The sequence below is a fragment of the Microtus oregoni genome, unplaced genomic scaffold, assembly GCF_018167655.1.
Source record: "Microtus oregoni isolate MIOR12 unplaced genomic scaffold, Mior012 000060F_ref0000265, whole genome shotgun sequence".
In the NCBI taxonomy this organism is placed as follows: domain Eukaryota; kingdom Metazoa; phylum Chordata; class Mammalia; order Rodentia; family Cricetidae; genus Microtus; species Microtus oregoni.
This window is the reverse complement of record NW_024543870.1, coordinates 10,552,244-10,571,407: the sequence shown is the minus strand read 5'-3', so window position 1 is coordinate 10,571,407 and position 19,164 is coordinate 10,552,244. Positions and strand designations below refer to the sequence as shown.

Below are 19,164 nucleotides of genomic sequence, written 5' to 3'. Positions count from 1 at the left end.
TATATTTCACTAAACTCTGTTACACTTTAAGCCGTAATGTCCTCACTACTTGTATGACTACTAATCAAGTCCATAGGATTACTGTAGAATTATAACAGGTAATTTTCTTTTGAAGGAATTATTGATTGCATGAGTATTGAATTTTATATCTTTCATTTTTGTTACAGTTTGAACATACAGCACATTTCCTTTGGACTCTAAGGATGGAGAAGAAGCATATACTATATTTTGTGTTTCTCTTGCCTGTTAGTATGGTAAGCATTCATCCCCACATATTTACCTTACAATATAGCTCCAAACGATAAAAGTTAATAAATACAAGTTAAAGTAGTTATTAGATGAGTACATTGATTTCATTTTTATATTCAAGTAAAATATTCCACTTCTTCTTAGTATTTTTTATACTTTGAATTTTTATGACTAATATGAACTTTGGGGTCTTTGGAAGATTAGTGAATTCAAATGTGCAAAACTCCTGGTAAAATGGCAAAGTTAGAAAACAGTGGGATGACATTTCATGATAGTACAGTTACACACAGCACAGAAAATACACTTAGAGAGACACATGGGTTCTGTTATTTGTTGGAAGAGAAACCACATTCTCCTTTAACATTTTTTTTGTTCCACCAATTGATTGTCATCTAGGAGACATGTGCTGTATTTTGTATTCATTTACTCATTCATTCATGAAGTCGCTCATTCAAATAGCTCTTGGTGCTGAATTTGGGGCAAGCGTGTCTCCATTTGCATGTGTACATGCATGTGCATCTCGACATATGTGTGTTAGAGCTGTGAAGCCAGAAGAGGATTAGCAAAGCCAAAAGAATTGCATGCCTTCTGGTTTTGCTTCTTATTGATGTGTCTCTTCGTTTTGCCCTCTGCATCAAATTAAAGCAAGCCATGTTGCTCTTCTTTATATGAGCAAGAAACCCAGAGACCCATATAATCTCATCGGATTCTGTGACAGCAAAGACTTTTCCTCTGGTGTTTCCAATCAAAGCCCTCAAAAGTATTCAGACAAAGAAATTAAAAAAAAAAGTACTGAAAACTTCAATGAGCACACAAAGCAATATTATGTTTCTGTGAGTCCACACATTGGAAAATATCCTCAAGTCTAGAAGTAGTCTAGTGTCTGCACTTACGAGATGTTATCTTGAGTGGCTGACTAGACTTCAAAGGACAGACTGTTTCTTCCACTAACACCCTCAGTTAAGTGTGCCAACAAGCTACATGGGCCAACTTGAGTTCCCTGCAGGCAATATTGTCGATATTACCAATCAGCATAGTGTAATATAAAGAACTCGGACTCTTTCCCACAGACAGTGTGTAAATATATTTGAAATTATTATTACTTTTCTTGATTTCTACAAATGTTTTCAGAAAAATGGTTTTATGTGTTTTGTTTTTCTAATTCTGTCTTGGAATAGAATGTAGTTCAATCTACAGTGCTTGCTTAGCTTACCTGAGATGCTATGTTCAACCCCCAACACCGAAAAATAAAACCAAATGACTTAAAGTTGTCTGATGTTCTAGAATTTCATCGGTTACTCCCCAGGGTAACTCTAATCAGGAAACTCAAACCTGCAGAAAACAATTGTTAACCTTAGTGCTCATCAGGCAATATGATGCCATCCAGTGAGAAAATTATTACTTTAACGTTACAAGTGCACAAAACTTGATGATTTCCCATGTCATCGGTCCTCCCTGATATCTGGATGCTATTTTCTACTGTTTTACAATATGAAAGAGAGTCTTGCTAGTAGTGATGGATACCTTACCAACATTCACAGAGCAAGTAAAAACCCTGGGGGGCTATAGATATAGTTTTTGGCATTTCAGAACAAGTGTTCAGGTTGTGCTGGAGTCCACCAGCTACCATAGACGTGGGCGAGTCAATGGTGCTTCTCAGTGCTGGCGGTGGCATCGCCCTGAAGGCTGTTTGAAACTTGACACAGTAAAAGTTTAGACTACAGAAACTGGCAAATGCTACACACTGGGGGCTTTCCTCTTGAGAACCATTTAGCGATCAGGCGCCTCTCTGCTCTTACTGTTTTCCACCAGGTCTCTGATAAAGATTTCCACCATTCTAAAGCCATTGTTGTTTTCCTTCCTTAGACTCTCGTCGCGGCACAGGCAGAAGAAGAAGGCTTTAACCAAACGGGGCTGGGAGTCACTAGAAACAAGATCATGACTGCTCAATATGAATGCTACCAAAAGATTATGCAAGATCCTGTTCAACAGTCGGAAGGTAGACGCTGCTAATTCTAGATGCACTTAACACATATTTAAAAGAACTAGCTATGTGAGTTCTTTTCATCCAGTAATTAAAAGTTAACTAGTTACTTATTTTCTAGCTTATGTACAAGTTATGCATTTGTGAAGTGTGTTTATGACATGATTCAACTCACTCCTTTTATTGAAATTCAACAAAGTGCTTCTTACACAAAATTTTCCAGAATTATAAAAGGTGTAAAAATATAAAAAATATTAGTGGCATTAATATTAAAACAAGACAGTGCATTTTGGAATTTGAAAAGATACACTAAAAATAGCCGGGCGGTGGTGACACATGCCTTTAATTAATCCCAGCACTCAGCAGGCAGTGGCAGAGGCAGGGGACTCTCTAGGAGTTTGAGGCCAACCTGGTCGACCGAGTTCCAGGACAGCTTGAGCTGTTACACAGAGAAATCCTGTTTCGGGGGTGGAGTGGGGGGAAGAATGCATTTTCTAAAACATAATATACTTCACTTTTCCCTTAAAAAAATTAAGTACAGGGACACTAATTAATAACTGTCTCATGGTTAGAATAAAAGATAGCCTGATTTATAGAACAACAATTGCCTGGAAGAAATTGAATTGACCCTAATATTCATGCAGGGTCATTTCTAAATCTGGTTTGGATATTATTATTAATAATTCTTAATAGTTATTGTAATGCTTGCCTAGCGACAAAAATTCAGCAATTGTGGGTTTTGTGCATCTTCGTTTCCAGGAGACTTCTTTATACTGAGAAGCCTTCCTTAAGCTTGCTTTCGTGGTCAGCTGCAGAGACTTAGTGCCCTTTGTTTCCGTTTCCCCTCCAAGGCCTTTACTGCAACAGAACCTGGGACGGCTGGCTGTGCTGGAATGACGTCGCGGCAGGAACCGAGTCCATGCAGTATTGCCCTGACTACTTTCAGGACTTCGATCCTTCAGGTGGATGCTGGAATTTAGTCTCACATCTTATTGAAATCTGTTCAGTGAACATTGTGTTTATTAATGTATTTGGAGCCTATCGCAAAAGTAGTCTAGAAAGATTTGTAGTCTATAACTATCTTGATTTTAGCTTTCTATTTCTGAATTCATTTAACCAAAGAAAAAATTTGAATAGAAACTGTAGGTTTATTAAACTCTTTTTAAATTTTTTTCCTTTTTGTTATTAAAGAAAAGGTTACAAAGATCTGTGACCAAGATGGAAACTGGTTTAGACATCCGGATAGTAACAGAACATGGACAAATTACACTCTGTGTAACAACAGCACGCATGAAAAGGTGAAGGTATGTAGCAGCTGTGAGCTGAAGTCTGGTTCAGACTTTAAAACTGCTCCCTAAGCACTGGGGAAAGTAGTTGATGTTCCATTCCACACTAAAACCATTTCCTGGTATCATTTGAGAAGAACAATGGAAAAAAAAAATCTGTGGAAAAGCTGCTTTTATTTCAGACATTGTACCGGGGAAATAGTTCTGTTACGTAACCGTATATTTACAAGTCAATGGCTCAGTATAGGGGTTTCAGATTTTCCAGAGAAAATATAATTAAAAGTGTAATACAAGGGGAAACTTTAATTTCTAGTGGAATTCTAGAATTATTTCAGAAACTGTCCATAGGCAAACAGGATAAGCTTAGTGGGTTCTAAACCTCCACCTGCCCCTCAGTAGAAGGCACCCATACTAACTGGCTGTGCAAGACACTTTCATTCTTGTCCCTGCTATGACACTTAGAATTAAAGTCACAGTTAAGGACATTACTCACAGAGTAAAGCTTGACTGAAATACTTTCATGTAGTTTCAGTTTGTGTGTGTATGATTAAAAATGAGAACTTTGATATGAGCCTCCTGTTTTGGCACTTTGTCTGCCCCATGGCCATGGCAAGACACCCCTGGTGTGCTCACCAGGACAAGTGCACTTTCTTCAGTGGGTCTCGGAAGGCCCACTCAAAAACTTCATGGTGTCACTGTATTCATGTATCACGTATGCGCTGCCTATTCAGAGATGTTCCCAAACCCAAGCCAGCTGACCACCCACCCACCTACCCACAAAATCAACCACCCACCTACTCACCCACCCACCCACCCAGCCAACCAACCAATCAAACAACCATCCAAACAGCTAACCAACCAACCAACCAACCAACCAACCAACCAACCAACCAACCAAGTCAAACAACCACCCACCCACCTACCCACTCATCAAACCAACCAACCGACCGACCAACCAACCAACCAACCAACCAACCAACCAGTCAACCAACCAACCAACCAACCAACCAACCAACTAGTCAACCAACCAACCAACCAACCAACCAGTCAACCAACCTATCAGTCAACCAACCATCCTACTGACCAAACCTCTAAAAATATTAAAAGTAAATTGAAAAACAAAGAATGATCTTTCTATAGATCAAAGGATCTTTTAACTTTCCATAGTAAGATGTCTCTGAGCCTCAGATTCATGAGAAGAAACAGACACACTCAATAGGTAAAGAAAGCCTTATCAGGCATTTAATTCTGCACAAATTAAACCTTGAGTATCACTTGATTTTTAAATATAAAATGCAGATTTTGTGTACAGTATAAACTAGATAGGTAAATGCATTACCTCAAAGATTTAATATGTGACTTCTGATTTCTTAAAATGGAGCATGACTTATAAGTATTTGATAACTCACTTGGCATATATTTGAATAGATGTACTTCATTTACATGTTTTCAAGTATTTGTTGATTTTTCAAGCAAGTGATTATAAATCTAGCAACATGTTTTTTTTAAAATAAAATTTATTAAATTGTATCTTATCTAATACACAAGTAGATTTTAGATAAAGAATTAATTCTATTTTTTAAATCACACAATTATAGACTGCACTGAATTTATTCTACCTAACTATAATTGGACATGGATTATCTATTGCATCCCTGCTCATCTCTCTCATCATATTTTTTTATTTCAAGTAAGTATATTTAATTTTTAAAAAATTTTAAAACTGATAAATTAAGATTATGTATGTATTGAACTCATGTTCATGAGGAAGATTGGTCTGCAATTCTCTTTTTTAGTAATGTCTTTGTATGGTTTGAGTATCAGGGTAATTGTTGCCTTATAAAAAGAGTTTGACAATGTTCCTTCTATTTCTATTGTGTGGAACAATTTGAAGAATATTGGTATTAGTTCTTTCTTAAAAATATAGAATTCTGTGCTGAAAACATCTGGTCCAGGGTTGTTTTTTTTTTTTTTTTTTTTGGTTGGGAGACTTTTGATGACTGTTTCTATTTATTTAGCAGTTAGAGGTCTATTTAATTTGCTTATCTGGTCTTGATTTAATTTTGGTAAATGATATTTATCCAGAAAATTATCCATTTCCTTTAAGTTTTCCAATTTTGTGGAGTGTGAGTTTTTGAAGTATGACCTGATGATTCTCTGGATTTCCTCCATGTCTGTTGTTATGTCCCCCTTTTCTTTTCTGATTTTGTTAATTAGTCTCTCTGCCTTTTGGTTAGTTTTAATAACAGTTTGTAGTCAGAGACTATAGCATGAGGTTCTGCTTTTTGGGGTTTCTGTCCTGCTCAGTTCCCACAGCCGTTAAGACCCAAAGAAATCACATAGAGAAGTCTATATTAATAATAAACTGATTGACCCATTAGCTCAGGCTTCTTAACTCTGTAACTTATATTAACCCATTGTTCTTATCTTTGTTAGTGACATGGCTCAGTACCTTTTTTTAGCGGAGCAGGTCACATCCTGCTTCTTTGGTGTCTGGACAGGACTGGGGAGGAATGGGCTTCCTTTTTCCCGGAATTCTCCTGTTCTCTTTGACTTGCCTCTACTTGCTGTCTGATTGTCCTGCCTATACTTCCTGCCTGGCTTCTGACCAATCAGTGTTTATTTAAAACATTATTGACAGAATACATAATTGTCCCACACCAGGAGACTGCTCATTCATTTCCCAGTTGCCCAGACCCAAATAATAGCACAAAAACTATATTAATTACAATACTGTTTGGCCAATTGCTTAGGTTTCTTATGAACTAACTCTTATATCTTAAATTAACCCATAATTCTTGTCTGTGTTAGCCATGTGGCTTGGTAACTTTTATCAGTGAGGCATTCTCATCTTGCTTTTTCTGTGTCTGGGTGATGACTGCAGACTGAGCCTTTCCTCTTCCCAGAATTGTCCTATTCTGGTCACCCCATTTATACTTCCTGCATGCCTACTGGCCAGCCAACGTTTTATTAAACCACTGTGTAACCATTGCTGGCCTGAACCTGTGTGTGTAGACTAGACTACTTTCAAACTCACAGAGATCTGTCTACCTCTGCCTCCCAAGTGCTGGCATTAAAGGTGTGTGCCACCACTGCCTAGCTGCTATTCTAGCAGCTTTAAGATCAGCTTTCTTTATTTGCCTGAAGATAATCTTTAAAAATTTATATCAAGTACAGGCCTCACTTGTCATTCTCTGCTTAAAAATTTAGATTGCTTTTTGCTGCCCCTCATGTAAACACAAAACTATGAATGAGTCCTGCCTATCATCGTCTCTGCCTCTCTAGCTTGGTTAAATGTTTTATATCTGGGAACTGCACTTGATCATTTCTTCAGGAGACTCTCTCTGAATTCCTTACTGGAGCTGTAACCTATTTACAGTGGACACGATGTAAAAATTTGAAAGCATTTGAGAGACAACGATCTCTTTAAATTAAAAACCATCCCAGCTGAGACTCTTCAGATGAAACTGTCTCTTTTTTCATGTAATACGCCAAAACATCCCAGGACATTAAATTTCTGAAGGCGATAAAGTTAATGGCAATTACATTGCATTCCAAAACCAGCAGTAAGAAAGAAAACAATGGTCTCCTGGCATTTTACGTCATATGCCTTCATGCAATTCTGATTTAGCAAACATGTCAGTAAAATATCCACCAAGTGAGAATCAAAATTAATACTACTTCCTCATGTGAAAAAATCTAAGAGCTGATAAAATGCTCACTGGGCTTATGAGGCAAGTGGGGCTGCCAAGGCAAACAATACTGAAGCCAAACTGGACCAGGAAAAGTAGAGCATCGGTCTAAATCTCTGTCAGACTGCTCATTCATTCAGTTCTCAAAGGAGAAAACACTTTCATAATAAACGGGTTATCAAGGAGGTTGAGAAGTTAAAGCAAACAATATCTATTTTGATTATATCATTAAAGTACAAAGAACGTTAAGTCATAAAGGATTAAGATTCATAGCAATAGAAGCATAATAACCTCATGAGTATAAATAGCTATAATTAGGAATAGAGTTTGTACAGTAACGAAGAGGAGAGACTATGTGGCTTAATTTGAAAACCTCTTAATAGCTGAACGAAGTATAGTGAACATCTCTGGTTATCAATAGACCTCATTGTCACTCAAAGTTCTCAAAGAGAAATTGCTCACTAATCTATCAAGAATGTTGACATGGTTGGTCAGAGAAATGGTTCAGTCAGTAAGGTGCTCTGTCTGGAAGCATGAGGACTTGAGTTTGAATCTTCAGTACCCATGGACTAAGCTGGGAGCAGGAAACTACTGTCTGGAATTTCGTTGCTGGGAAGGTGGAGAAAGAAGGGCCCTATGGTCCTGCTGGTTAGCAAGCCTAGCCAACTTGGCAAACTCCATGTTCAGTGGATCATACTATTTTAAAAAAATAATTGAAAGAGTGGTTGAGGAAAATGTCTGGTGTCAACTGGTGGCCTCTACATGCATACACATGTGTGCATGTTTCCACACATGTACAACGAGCTGAACACTCTTATACACACAAAGGAATACTAGATAGTCAGCTGTTCTTGTTTTGGGTTTATAGGTGGGCTTGAAGGCTTATAATGTTCTTTCAAAGCCTAAGAATCTATGAATGGAGAAGTAATTTGAATTAGAATGAGTTATCTTTAGGTTAAAATATATAACATCAAAGAAACTGGTACTTTTGTGTGCAAAAGAAATTTACGTAGGTAAATAATCATTGACATAAATTTCTGGCTTAGTGTTTTGATGTCTCTACTTATGTATATTTTACTCTAAAAACAAAAGTCATTTGATGTGGGAGGTCCTTCTGTATATGTGTTGCTTTTACTGGTTAATGAATAAAGAATCTGCCTTGGTCTGTGATAGGGTAGAGTAGAGTTAGGTGGGGAAAACTAAACTGAATGTTGGGAGAAAGAAGGCCAAGTCGGAGATATCATGTAGCTCTGCCAGGGACAGATACCAGATGAAATCTTGCTGGCAAGCCACAGCCACATGGTGATACACAGATTAAAAGAAATGGGTTAAATTAATATGTAAGAGATAGCCAATAAGAAGCTAGAACTAATAGGCCAAGTAGTGATTTAAGTAATATAGCTTCTGTGTGATTATTTCAGTAGTCTGGGTGGCCGGGAAATGAACAAGCAGGCTTATACAATAATCATTCAACCAATATTTAAAGGTTAGGATTTAAAGCCTCCAAACTATCCATGGAAATCACTTTTTCAAAGATGAACTCATATATTTATTTGAAATATATTAGTTTCAAAGATATAATAGACAGATCCAAACCTCATTCCCCCCAAAGCCAGAAATTTCACGTTATCACAAATACTCCCGTATCTTGCACCTGGGCAGCAACATCAGCTGGGTCCTGCCCAGCTTATTCGTCCATGCTTGGAGGGAAGTGTGAGGATTAGGAAATGGCAGCTAGAAAAACACAGATACAAAAGAAAAGACAGACACAGGATAGAATCGGGAAGGCAACTAGTATAATTGAGATTCGCCCCTGCTGATTTCTCATAGGCTTTATCTACCCAACCCAAAGAGGAGGGGGAAGGCAAGAGGCTTTTTCACTAAGATGCAAAGAGCAAAGTAATCACCTTTCTCCATAGCCAAAGCATCAAGTAACCACACCCTAGGTCAGAATATTCTCCTAGCCATACCTTGGGTCAAACCTCCCTTCATAGAACCTGGATGGAGCAAAACCAGGTCTGAACTCTCTGATCTTTCGTCAATGTGAAATAGATTCGCTTCTGTGGGCTCCCACAGATGCTTTATATATAAACAGCCCATTATGTTATGTCGTAAAAAGATCAGGATATACAGTGTTAGAAATATGACCCCTCGAGTCCAAATAATTAGGAATAGAGTTTGAATAATAAGAAAGGAGAAGAAGCTAACAGTAGGTGGCACATGCCTTTTATCTCATGGGGGCAGACGTAGATCCTCTGAGTTTGAGGCCAGCCTAGTCTACAGAGAGAGTTCCAGGACAGCCAGGAGGGCTACACAGAGGAAACCTCTCATGGAAAAAATGATAAGAAATTATGTGGCTTAATTAAAAAAAATCTAGGAAAAAGAAATTAAAGAGCAATATATAATAAATACAAATATTTGTTATTTCCTAACATTTTTACTCTTAAAAATAATCATGTAGTGCCACACAAATGAAATATTCTAAAGCAGATGAATTGCTTGCCAATTTAAGAAATTTGGCTCTTGACCTCTACAAAAAATATTAAAAGACTGAAAATAGTTTCTTTGCATATACCTAATGTTTATACTAAAATTACAATGAGCTGTTTATTATACTGAACTTTATAAAAGAAAGCATCACACATTTTTTAATTGTGAGTTAGTATGACAGGCACACATTTGGATCTGAAAATAATTTTAACAAATGGGGCATATTTTAATCTTGATATCAATACTTATTCATAGTGTGTACTTCGCCTAATTCTGGCTATAAGCAAGCTCAATGTTTTCTTTTTCTAAAGTGAGCCGTCATGTTTTCAGTAGACTGTAGTATAATCACACACACATCTCCTCATCCTGGATTGGGATCCTTGACAAAGTACAGATGCCACAAGAGTCCAACTTGCTGAGACAATAAGTCTTTTTTGGGGTTACTTAGATGAAAATGGGGGAGGAGAAACTGGAGCAGCAATGACCCCTAGAGAGAAGCATCCCCAAGGCCCACCCAAGCTGGGAACCCGTAACACCTGGCACAGCCTGCAAGTTGCTCAACAGGCTGGAGATTTCCTTTCCAGCTGTCTCATTTGGTCTAAACATCTTCCGGGTTATTTGGGCTGGTTTCTGCTTTTCCCCGGCAGCTGGGGTGCTCCCAGAGCCCTCTTTTCTGCTCCTCTGTATTTGGACTTCAACTAGTCTGGGAGAAGCTCTCCACGTTTATTGCTTCCTCAGTCATGGAGGGACTTAGTGAATGTGGTCAGTTTCAGGGACTTCCTACTGCTGTTTTGAGTTGTTTATCTTTCTGCTTCAGGAGCTTCCCTCAGGATGGAATGTTTCAAGTCTTGCTGGAAATGTTTGCACATCATACACTCACACAGTATCTAGCATTTATGAACTTCTCAGAAAATGATGAGTTACCATTCATTTGGGAACACTGGCTAGCTACATGTGTGTAGTTACCCAGCATTATCCCCATGTCATAGTCAAACAGTTTTTAAAAGTATTAGTGTAGATCTCTAAAGAACGGTAGGGACATGAAGGAAGACTCATCTGACTCATGAGTCAAAGATTTGTGATATGATAGTGTCATTGAAAGGCTTTTTTTTGATTAACAAGAATTGCATTAGAAATTGTAGATAAGAAGCCATAAAGATACTATCTGGGCTAACTTTTAAACTTTCCTCATTTCCCAGTTAAAGAGCTAACTTTCCCAGGTCCTTCTCCATCTATAACCTTTCTGTTTGACTTAGCTCTTTTCTTTGACTTGAATATTCTTGAATTATAGATAGCTCGAACAGAAAGAAACAAAACCACAAACCATTTTTTTTTTGTTATTATCCAGGCCTGAAGTGAAATACAGCAGATGCTCACGGCAGAACTCGTGGCATTTCAAAGTACCTTTCTCTGTGTAAAAGGCCTGACTGTTCTAGAATTTGCTCTGTAGACCAGGCTGGTCTCAAACTCACAGAGATCCTCCTGCTTCTGCCTTTCAAGTGCTGTGATTAAAGGCGTGCGCCACTACCACCTGGCTTTCAAATACCTTTGATATATGTAGTCATCATTACAGAGATGTATCAGGGCGTGGTGCAATTCTCATGCTTGCTGTGCAGATGACATTACCACCTACACGGCCGCTTTGTGATTAGGGCTGTTAGAGTAGCAGTATTGTCACTGAGCTGCAGCGCTGAGCAGTCTCTTATTCAAATCAAATGTTTGCAGGTGTGGACTTTGCTCTCACTATTTCCGTTAAAAGTCCATTGAAAGTTCCCAGTTTTGCTACTTCTAGAAAATACACTATAAGGTCCTTAGAGTAAAAATTAAAAAGCAAAACTTTTAGTTTTATATGTACCATATCTGGAAGGAGATTGTCATAATGCCCATGTAAATGAAAACAAATATGGAATGAATAGTTTGGTGATATAATTATTTCAGAAAAAGTCTATGGATACAATTGTGTGAAACACGAGAAAGCATCCCCCCAATAAATAATGTCTAATAAAAATAATTTAAAAACATCAAAAATGAGTGTCAGGAGACTAAAAACCATTTCTGTTTTGTTCCTTCACACATCTTAAGCCTTAGAATAGTGTCTTGCATGAGATTAGCTCTAAATGGGCTTTTGAAGAATGAGTAAGTCCATAAAGGCCTTGTAGTTTTCATCCAGAACTGACTTGTCATAGTGTGCCTTGAAACGCAGCAAATTCCTTGAGGCTTTCCAGGCTTTATTGTTTCCATCAAGAAAGCGAGGAGATAGGTCAGGACTCTGAATTCTGACCCACAGAAGCATCCAAGTAAAATAAGATGGCAGACTGCAGCTAAGTCAAAGGAAGTCAGGCACCTCAGAAATCCCCGGATTTAAATACTGCATGAAGCCTGCACATGCACCGTCAGGGGTGATAGCAATGACAAATTTTGTGCCAAGTAAATTGGAAACAATTTCTAGAGGAGCTGATACTTCAGATAAAATCTCTCTGTGTGAAAATTCATCCACATATTCCTTCTGCTTCTTAACCCTGCTCCTCACGTGGCAGACTTCTCCAGTTAGTCTTTGGTAGAGGAAACTCTTTTCTCCCCACTTTGGTCATCAAGGGTCACTGGTCCACCCTCATAAAAACCAAGAACTACACAAAATGTTGATTCAGGGTACTGTTTGTTATTTTTTGCTTAGAAAGGGAAGACAAGGGTCTACGACTCATCCATGCTTTAAATTAGAAACAGAGAACATGGAATGCTGTTCACCAGATAGATTTGTTTTATATTAGAGCCAATTAAAGTAAGGAATCAGAGCAGGAGATTAAAAGAAAGAGCAGAAAGGGAGGGAGAGACAGAGCCATAACTTTGGGGTTTGCCAAGCCCTCAGAGGCAATGCCTTACTCATAATAATGCTTGGAAAAACAAAGCAGAACCCTTTAGATAAAAAATAAATAAACTTCACTCGGATTAGTTACAAATTATGTTTTAATTACTGTGCAAAACTGAAAGCGTAGCAGACGTGCATCTTACTTTCAGCTCAGATTAAAGGCTTCATCTGCTTGCTCATAAAAGGGATCACACAGCATCTATCTGACTTGTCAGTGAAAACGTGGTGCATTTTCATGTACACACAGACACACAGACACAGACACACACACAGACAGACAGACACACAGACACACATGACACACAGACACACACACAGACACACACACAGACACACACGACACACAGACACACAGACACACACACACACACACACACACACACACACACACACACACATATTAGATGCTACTCCCAACTTCTTTTAAAGCAAGTTGCATATTTTTGAGCATGTAGAAATTTTCTTTTTAGGTTATTGACCTGAGTTTCTAATAAAACACTGCAAGAAAAAGATCCCATTGGTGCGTCAAGTATTCTCGGCTTAGTGAAACAACCTTGTAGTTTGTCTGCATGCACTTTGTATTTACGTTTCAAGACAAATGACCCAAGCACTCACCTGTTCCCAGCTCGGATCTGAATATCTTTAATTATTGTTAGGAACATAGGTTTTATTTGTTTTCACGTTTCTCTTGAATTAAAGAAGGTCTATTTTTTTTCCTTACAGCTCTTATTTTCTTCAGAAATTATATATAATTTAGCCATGAAGGTAGCTGAGAGTCAAAGGAATCCTACCTTGAGTCTTGTTCTGCAAATCTGTCTCATAAACCAGGACAGTCACTGAAAAGTGGCTCGTTCAAACCCGGCTTTTGATCTTTCAAGAAGTTTGACAAGGCTGAGTTCGCAGTCAGCTAGAGTTGTCCAATGTCTGTCAAGACGCACCCACCACACCCTTGCTTTCCAAACTCTTGTGATCCATTTGTTTTCCTCAAGTTTTGTGTGCTTAGGTCCTGAAGTATATTGTGTCGTACACATTTGCCCCAGGCTTTCTCAGTTTACCACTGTATATAGTTTACTTAAATATGCTTTCCTTAGTCTTGTTTATCAAATCCCACTCAGCTTATCTCCAAGTTGTTCTTTAATCAGTGTATTGAAAACTGTGCTCTTCATACTGAAAGTGGTGTTAGTTAAACTCATTCCATTACATAATACGAGTTGTAGTTGGAAAAAAAATCTTAAAAGTGTATACCGACTTATGTCATAAAATTGCATTTCCACATTAGAGTGTCAGATTTGGGTAAGAGCAGCATAGGGCAAGAAGTAATAGATTTTGCTCAGTAAAAACCATTTCTACTCTAAGATAACTGTTCTTAGTGGCTTATTGAGGAGAGGCTCAGATATGGAAACAAAATAAATAACCCATTGCAAAATTGGGATTCTTTTAAGAAATAATTGCATCATTTGAAGCTACATATATATGTTAAAGATAAATGTTTACTGATGTTTTATAGATTTTAACTTCTTTATAAGCAGATTTTATGTAGTTTTTTGAAAAAGCTTAAACCAAAAGTGCTACTTAAATGTGTCTAAATTAAAATGATATAAACCAACACAAAATTACTTTAGCTGAGCTGGCAAACCATTGCTTGGCATAAAACTATACAGTCATTTAATTGCATTAAAACCTGCGATACAAAGAGAACACGCAGTAAGAGTCATTTTCCTCCAGAGGGGAATGTATTTTGTAATCTCATCTTATAGTCTTGCAGACATACATAATTTCTTGATCCACACACACAGATGTGACTATATATAAGAAACTCAAGGTAAATGCCTCTCAGAATTGTGCCATCATTTTAGTAGTTAGGAAATACGAAGCCATTGAGTGATTAGAAACTGTACTGCTACACTTGATGATGGGGCATTCAGATGTTAAAAACTGAGACCTTAAATAGGAGGAGGAGAATTAGACAAGTACATTGCACAACATATGTATATATGTACAATATATTTATATATTTTTCATATATATAAATAAAATACAAATAAAATAAAAAAGCAGAAAAATAAACACAACATTTGGCTGCAATCCCACAGAATGAAAAAATATTTTGCAAATTAGTCTCTAATTGATTTTCTTCGGCTGTAGAAAGGTGTAATATCACCTTACGCTGTCACCTCTGGTCTTCTTCCTTCTCAAGACACTTTAACTAAGGCCATCTTCTCTACCTAAAATCCATGTCCCTGTTGTCCCTTCCGGACTGAGTCTGTACTGAGTATGACTTCTACTCTGACTCCAGCCTTTGAATTTTTTCAAAAAGAGCCCAAGTGTTAAGAAGGACATCAATTCATGTGTCTGTTTGCTGTCCACTGTGATAAAATAATTATTCAGGTCTTGCTCTGAGCAGTTCACAACTCTTCCCCCAGAATTCAGAAACAGTGCCAGCAGATAACTCTAAACAGCAACTAGGAACTAACCGAGTAATAAACTAAACCCCCATTACTTCCTCGGGACCTTTCAATTCAGTAAGTCATCTGTTGGATGTATGACCTTGAATAACCTTCAGTTTTATTAAAAGATAATGATATAAGGGGATGTTAAGGCAATGACTGTAGCTTGCTTATGTTAGTGCCTGGTATATATTAAAAACCCAATAAATGGTGATTTTTTACCTCTGAAAGGGTTTTGTTTGTTTTCGGAGTGCAAGAAATGCAAACATCCAAAAGATTGTTTCCTCTTCTGACGGTTTCCTGCCCATTAGGAGGTGAGGGAAAGTCCTTGTAGCTCACAGATAGGAAGCGTTCAGCAGCCTTGTCTCACCTGTGACCTTGAAGAGTCAGCCCTGAAGGGCAAGGATGGGGAAGGAAGGACTTGATGGAAGAGGACCACTTCCTGGCAGGGATTTTTATTGCGCATTCTATGGAAATAAACACAAATCCTTTAATGTGTGTAGATAATCACAAGTAGCCTCAAAAAGAGCTGTCACCAGAGTTTTTTTCTTTTTTTAAATATTCCTGTCACAAATAATCAGATGTTCTTATTAGCACAAATCAGTTCAATGGACAAATGATGAAAATTTAGAGCCTCCTTTGGGTGTATTAATTGTTTTCTGCCTATTATTTCTGCTTGTACTAAGATTGGCACGAGGTGTCCTTTGAAATACGTAGCCAGTGACTTAATGGGAAGTGATCTGAGCACCCAGTGATTAAATTAGATAAACCAGAATAAGGAAGTAGTCCTCTATAGACGGGGGTACAGCCGTCTTCCATTCTTCTCTACTTTCTGCTGCTCGTCACTAATACCGAGAAAAGTAGCTTAAACATTTCTTTCCATGGAATGGAATTTTCAATGGAAAATTAAGGCAAGATCCTTGACCACATTATCTGCTGCAATAGCAGCAGAATATGGTCACCATGATAGTAAAGACAGTGGTTTGGAGATTTGTGTAGCCAGAATAGAAATCCTTGGGAAAGTAATTTAGGTTATTTGATCAACTGAAAATTCATTGTCCTGAAGTTATATCTTCTGAATGTTGAATTCCTGTGATTGTAACAAAAACATGATAGGTTTTTAATTCCTTTGTCGAGTTACATAAACCATGGTTATTTCACTACAGAAGCAGTTTAAAACCATTGAGATAGAATTTGATGCCATCTTACTATTGCGTCAGGAAACTGTTGACTGCGTAATTAAAATTAACTCTATGCTAAGGATGCTATAGGTAATAATTAGCATTGATAAGTGTTCCCCATGTCATGCTTTATCATACTCAACCTTCAAGGCAATCAATCATGTAATGATTCCTCTAGGACAGATAAGGACTCTGAGGATTAGAGATGTTAGGAACGTGTTCAAACGCATGCTGTAAGGAAGGGCTCATCTTCAGAAGCCCAGTCAGGACCATGTGTGCTGACTTGATGGTATCATCTGCTGTAAAACTGTTCCAGAAGATGCGGAAATGGCCAATCTTAGAATGGTGTCATTGGCATACTTGTACCAATTGCTTCTATAACCCTGCTTACCAGAAAGTGCATCTTGAAACAATTTTCTAAAATAATTATCAGAAAAGACTATGAAATGGAAACAATACAGACTCTTTAGCCACATTTTTTATTCTGTGGTTATGCTAAAATAGAAAGGGTAGTGATTAAAAAAAACAGCAAGTTTTTTTTTTGCAAAGTATTTCCAAGGATTATAATCGCTTTTAGTACTTGAGGAAAGTAATAATTTAGAGTAGGTAAAAAAATGGGACATAGATTAATAATTGATAAATTTCCCTAACTAGGCATGTCTAGACACACACCACTGTGCATGCCTCCTTTTCTTTCTTTCTTCTCTCATAAAATACATCCTGACCACAGCCTCCTCTCCCTCCTGTCCTTCCTCCCCTCTCCCCCAGATCCACTGCTTCATTTCCTTTCAGAAAAGAGTAGGCCTCCATGTGATATTAATTGGATGACTAATTCCAGCACTTTCGAGGCAGAGACAGAGGCATGGGGGTGTCTGTGGATTGGAGCCCATCCTGAGCTACATAGCAAGATTGAAGCCAGCTAGGACTACAAAGGGAGCCCTGGTCTCAAAAAAAAAAAAAAAAAGTCATTACCTGTGGATGAGAATTTGACCAGCATATACAAAGCCATGAGTTGCAGTCCCCAGGACAAATTTTATACGTATTTACCTTAAAATTTTTAGCATGTTTCAAGTAAATCATTTGTTTAATAATCATATTTAAAAATGTCACTTACAAGTTGATTTCTATCTGCACCAATCTTCTTACACGTGTTAATGAGCTTGCTTAGAAGGCAGCAATAGGAATCACTACAGTCCGAATCTGCGACCTTTCTATCATGAGACCTTGATGGAAGCCATATGTCAGATTGCATCTGTCTGCTTTGTTTAATCTGTGCAGGGCCTAGAGGCAGACATGGAGGAAAGGAAAGCAACAGGCCAATGTTTTAGACAGTGGGGTATGTTTTCACAACACAGAGGGAACGGATTTGGCAGCGATCTAGTTTATTCTAACAGTCTTGACAGCTCAGCTGAGTGTCAGGATTGCTACAGCCCAGGGCAGTGGCTTGAGTTAAGTAGGCTGATACTCAGTTACAGCTTCAGAAGACAGCGTGTAGCAGCTGCTCATCCCTAAGTTTACACCATTTAAGACAGATGGGGAAAGGGGCGATCACAGGAAAAGGAAGTTGCTAAGGGGAACAGATAGGTAAGCTAGTATAAGAAGGGGCAGGATGGTCACATGTACAAAGAGCAGTCTAAAAAGTTTTTAGCTATGGCTAACACTTCAATTTCTTCCGGTCTTTTCCCATGAGCATATCATACGTACATATCAACACTTAAAATAATCTTTTAAGATCATATTTATTGTTGAATTTTATACATGTATACCATGTTATCATAAATGTTGATACTATATCCCCCTGATCCTATCTTTCAACTTTCATTTGCTATTTCTTTCAAGTCTTGCCATATTTAATTTAATTTGAGTTGGCTCATCAGTGCTGGAGACCGAACCCCATGGCTGTGTGCATGTTAGGTGGGTGCTCTTTTTCCTAGTACAGTGATTTTTTAAATTCTACTTGAGATAAAATCTCACTAAGCTTTTAAACTTGGTCTGGAACCTTCCGTAGTCCAGGCAGCCTTGAACTATTAATCCTCCTACCATGACCTCCCAGATAGTTACGATTTCAGGCTTCTGTTACCAGGTGCATGTAATGCTCTTTTCATAAAAGACTTTAATGCATGCGATCAATTACTTTAAAATCCTTCAAATTTGTCCTTTAAGCAAAGTTTTCTAATCTTTAATCATAATTGGAAAATTATGTGTATTTTTAAAGACGGGCATAAGTTTTATTCAATGACTTAGATCAGAGAGGTGTTTAGCAGAAAATGGCAAACTAGTCACATTAAGGGAAATATTTTGTTGCTGACAGATTATTTACTTAAATTCTGTAACCCAAAGAAGTAAGTATGTGTATTACTAAGTAGTTGCTTCCCAAACAATGCTTGGCACTCCATACATAGAGTGGAAGCCCCCAGCAGACAGTTGGCGGTTAGGACTTTCATCGTAGGAGAGCGATATGGAGGAAAACCGCACGTTCTACTAGTTCCTGTCAGAAGAACATCTTTGTGTGGTCCCTCCCCTCTTCATCTGCTGCTGTGTCATTTGTTGGAAGCAGGCTGTCCTTCAGGGCTGAATTTCTTTAAATGACAAGAATCGTGCTACTCCTCAAAATTCTCGAAAATTGCTGTCTGCTGTAGGATATCTTCAACACTCTGTAGATCAGACTTTATTTGAGCGGTCCTCTCTTTGCTGCTGTGAAACCCAGCCAAGTTCACCGGCTCTAGTATGAATCCAGGAGCCGCAATTCTTTCTGTCTGATGGACTGCAGATGGTCGCAAGCACCTGCTGTCCAATGGCCATCTTGGCTACACTCAGTGGTTATTTAAGAACTGTTTCAAGCTTTTCTAAAGCTTTCCTGATAGCATCCAGTATGCATTGGCAACCTTTAAACATTAGTTTGGGTTACGTTGACATCCTCGTTCTTGGACACAGTAGAGCTATGTATGTAGACCCACAGAGCCACACGC

At 38.1% G+C, this 19,164-nt stretch overlaps 1 protein-coding gene across 1 annotated transcript in view; it reads left to right on the top strand.

Moving 5' to 3' along the window:
* Calcrl (calcitonin receptor like receptor) overlaps nt 1-19,164 on the top strand; it is a 71,715-nt gene that overhangs the window by 36,647 nt on the left and 15,904 nt on the right. Inside the window, exons 3-7 of the mRNA XM_041639843.1 lie at nt 168-254; nt 2,116-2,248; nt 3,085-3,195; nt 3,425-3,537; nt 5,118-5,209. Coding sequence (XP_041495777.1) covers nt 204-254; nt 2,116-2,248; nt 3,085-3,195; nt 3,425-3,537; nt 5,118-5,209 — 500 coding nt within the window. The 5' untranslated portion in view covers nt 168-203. The remainder of the gene's footprint in view (nt 1-167; nt 255-2,115; nt 2,249-3,084; nt 3,196-3,424; nt 3,538-5,117; nt 5,210-19,164) is intronic.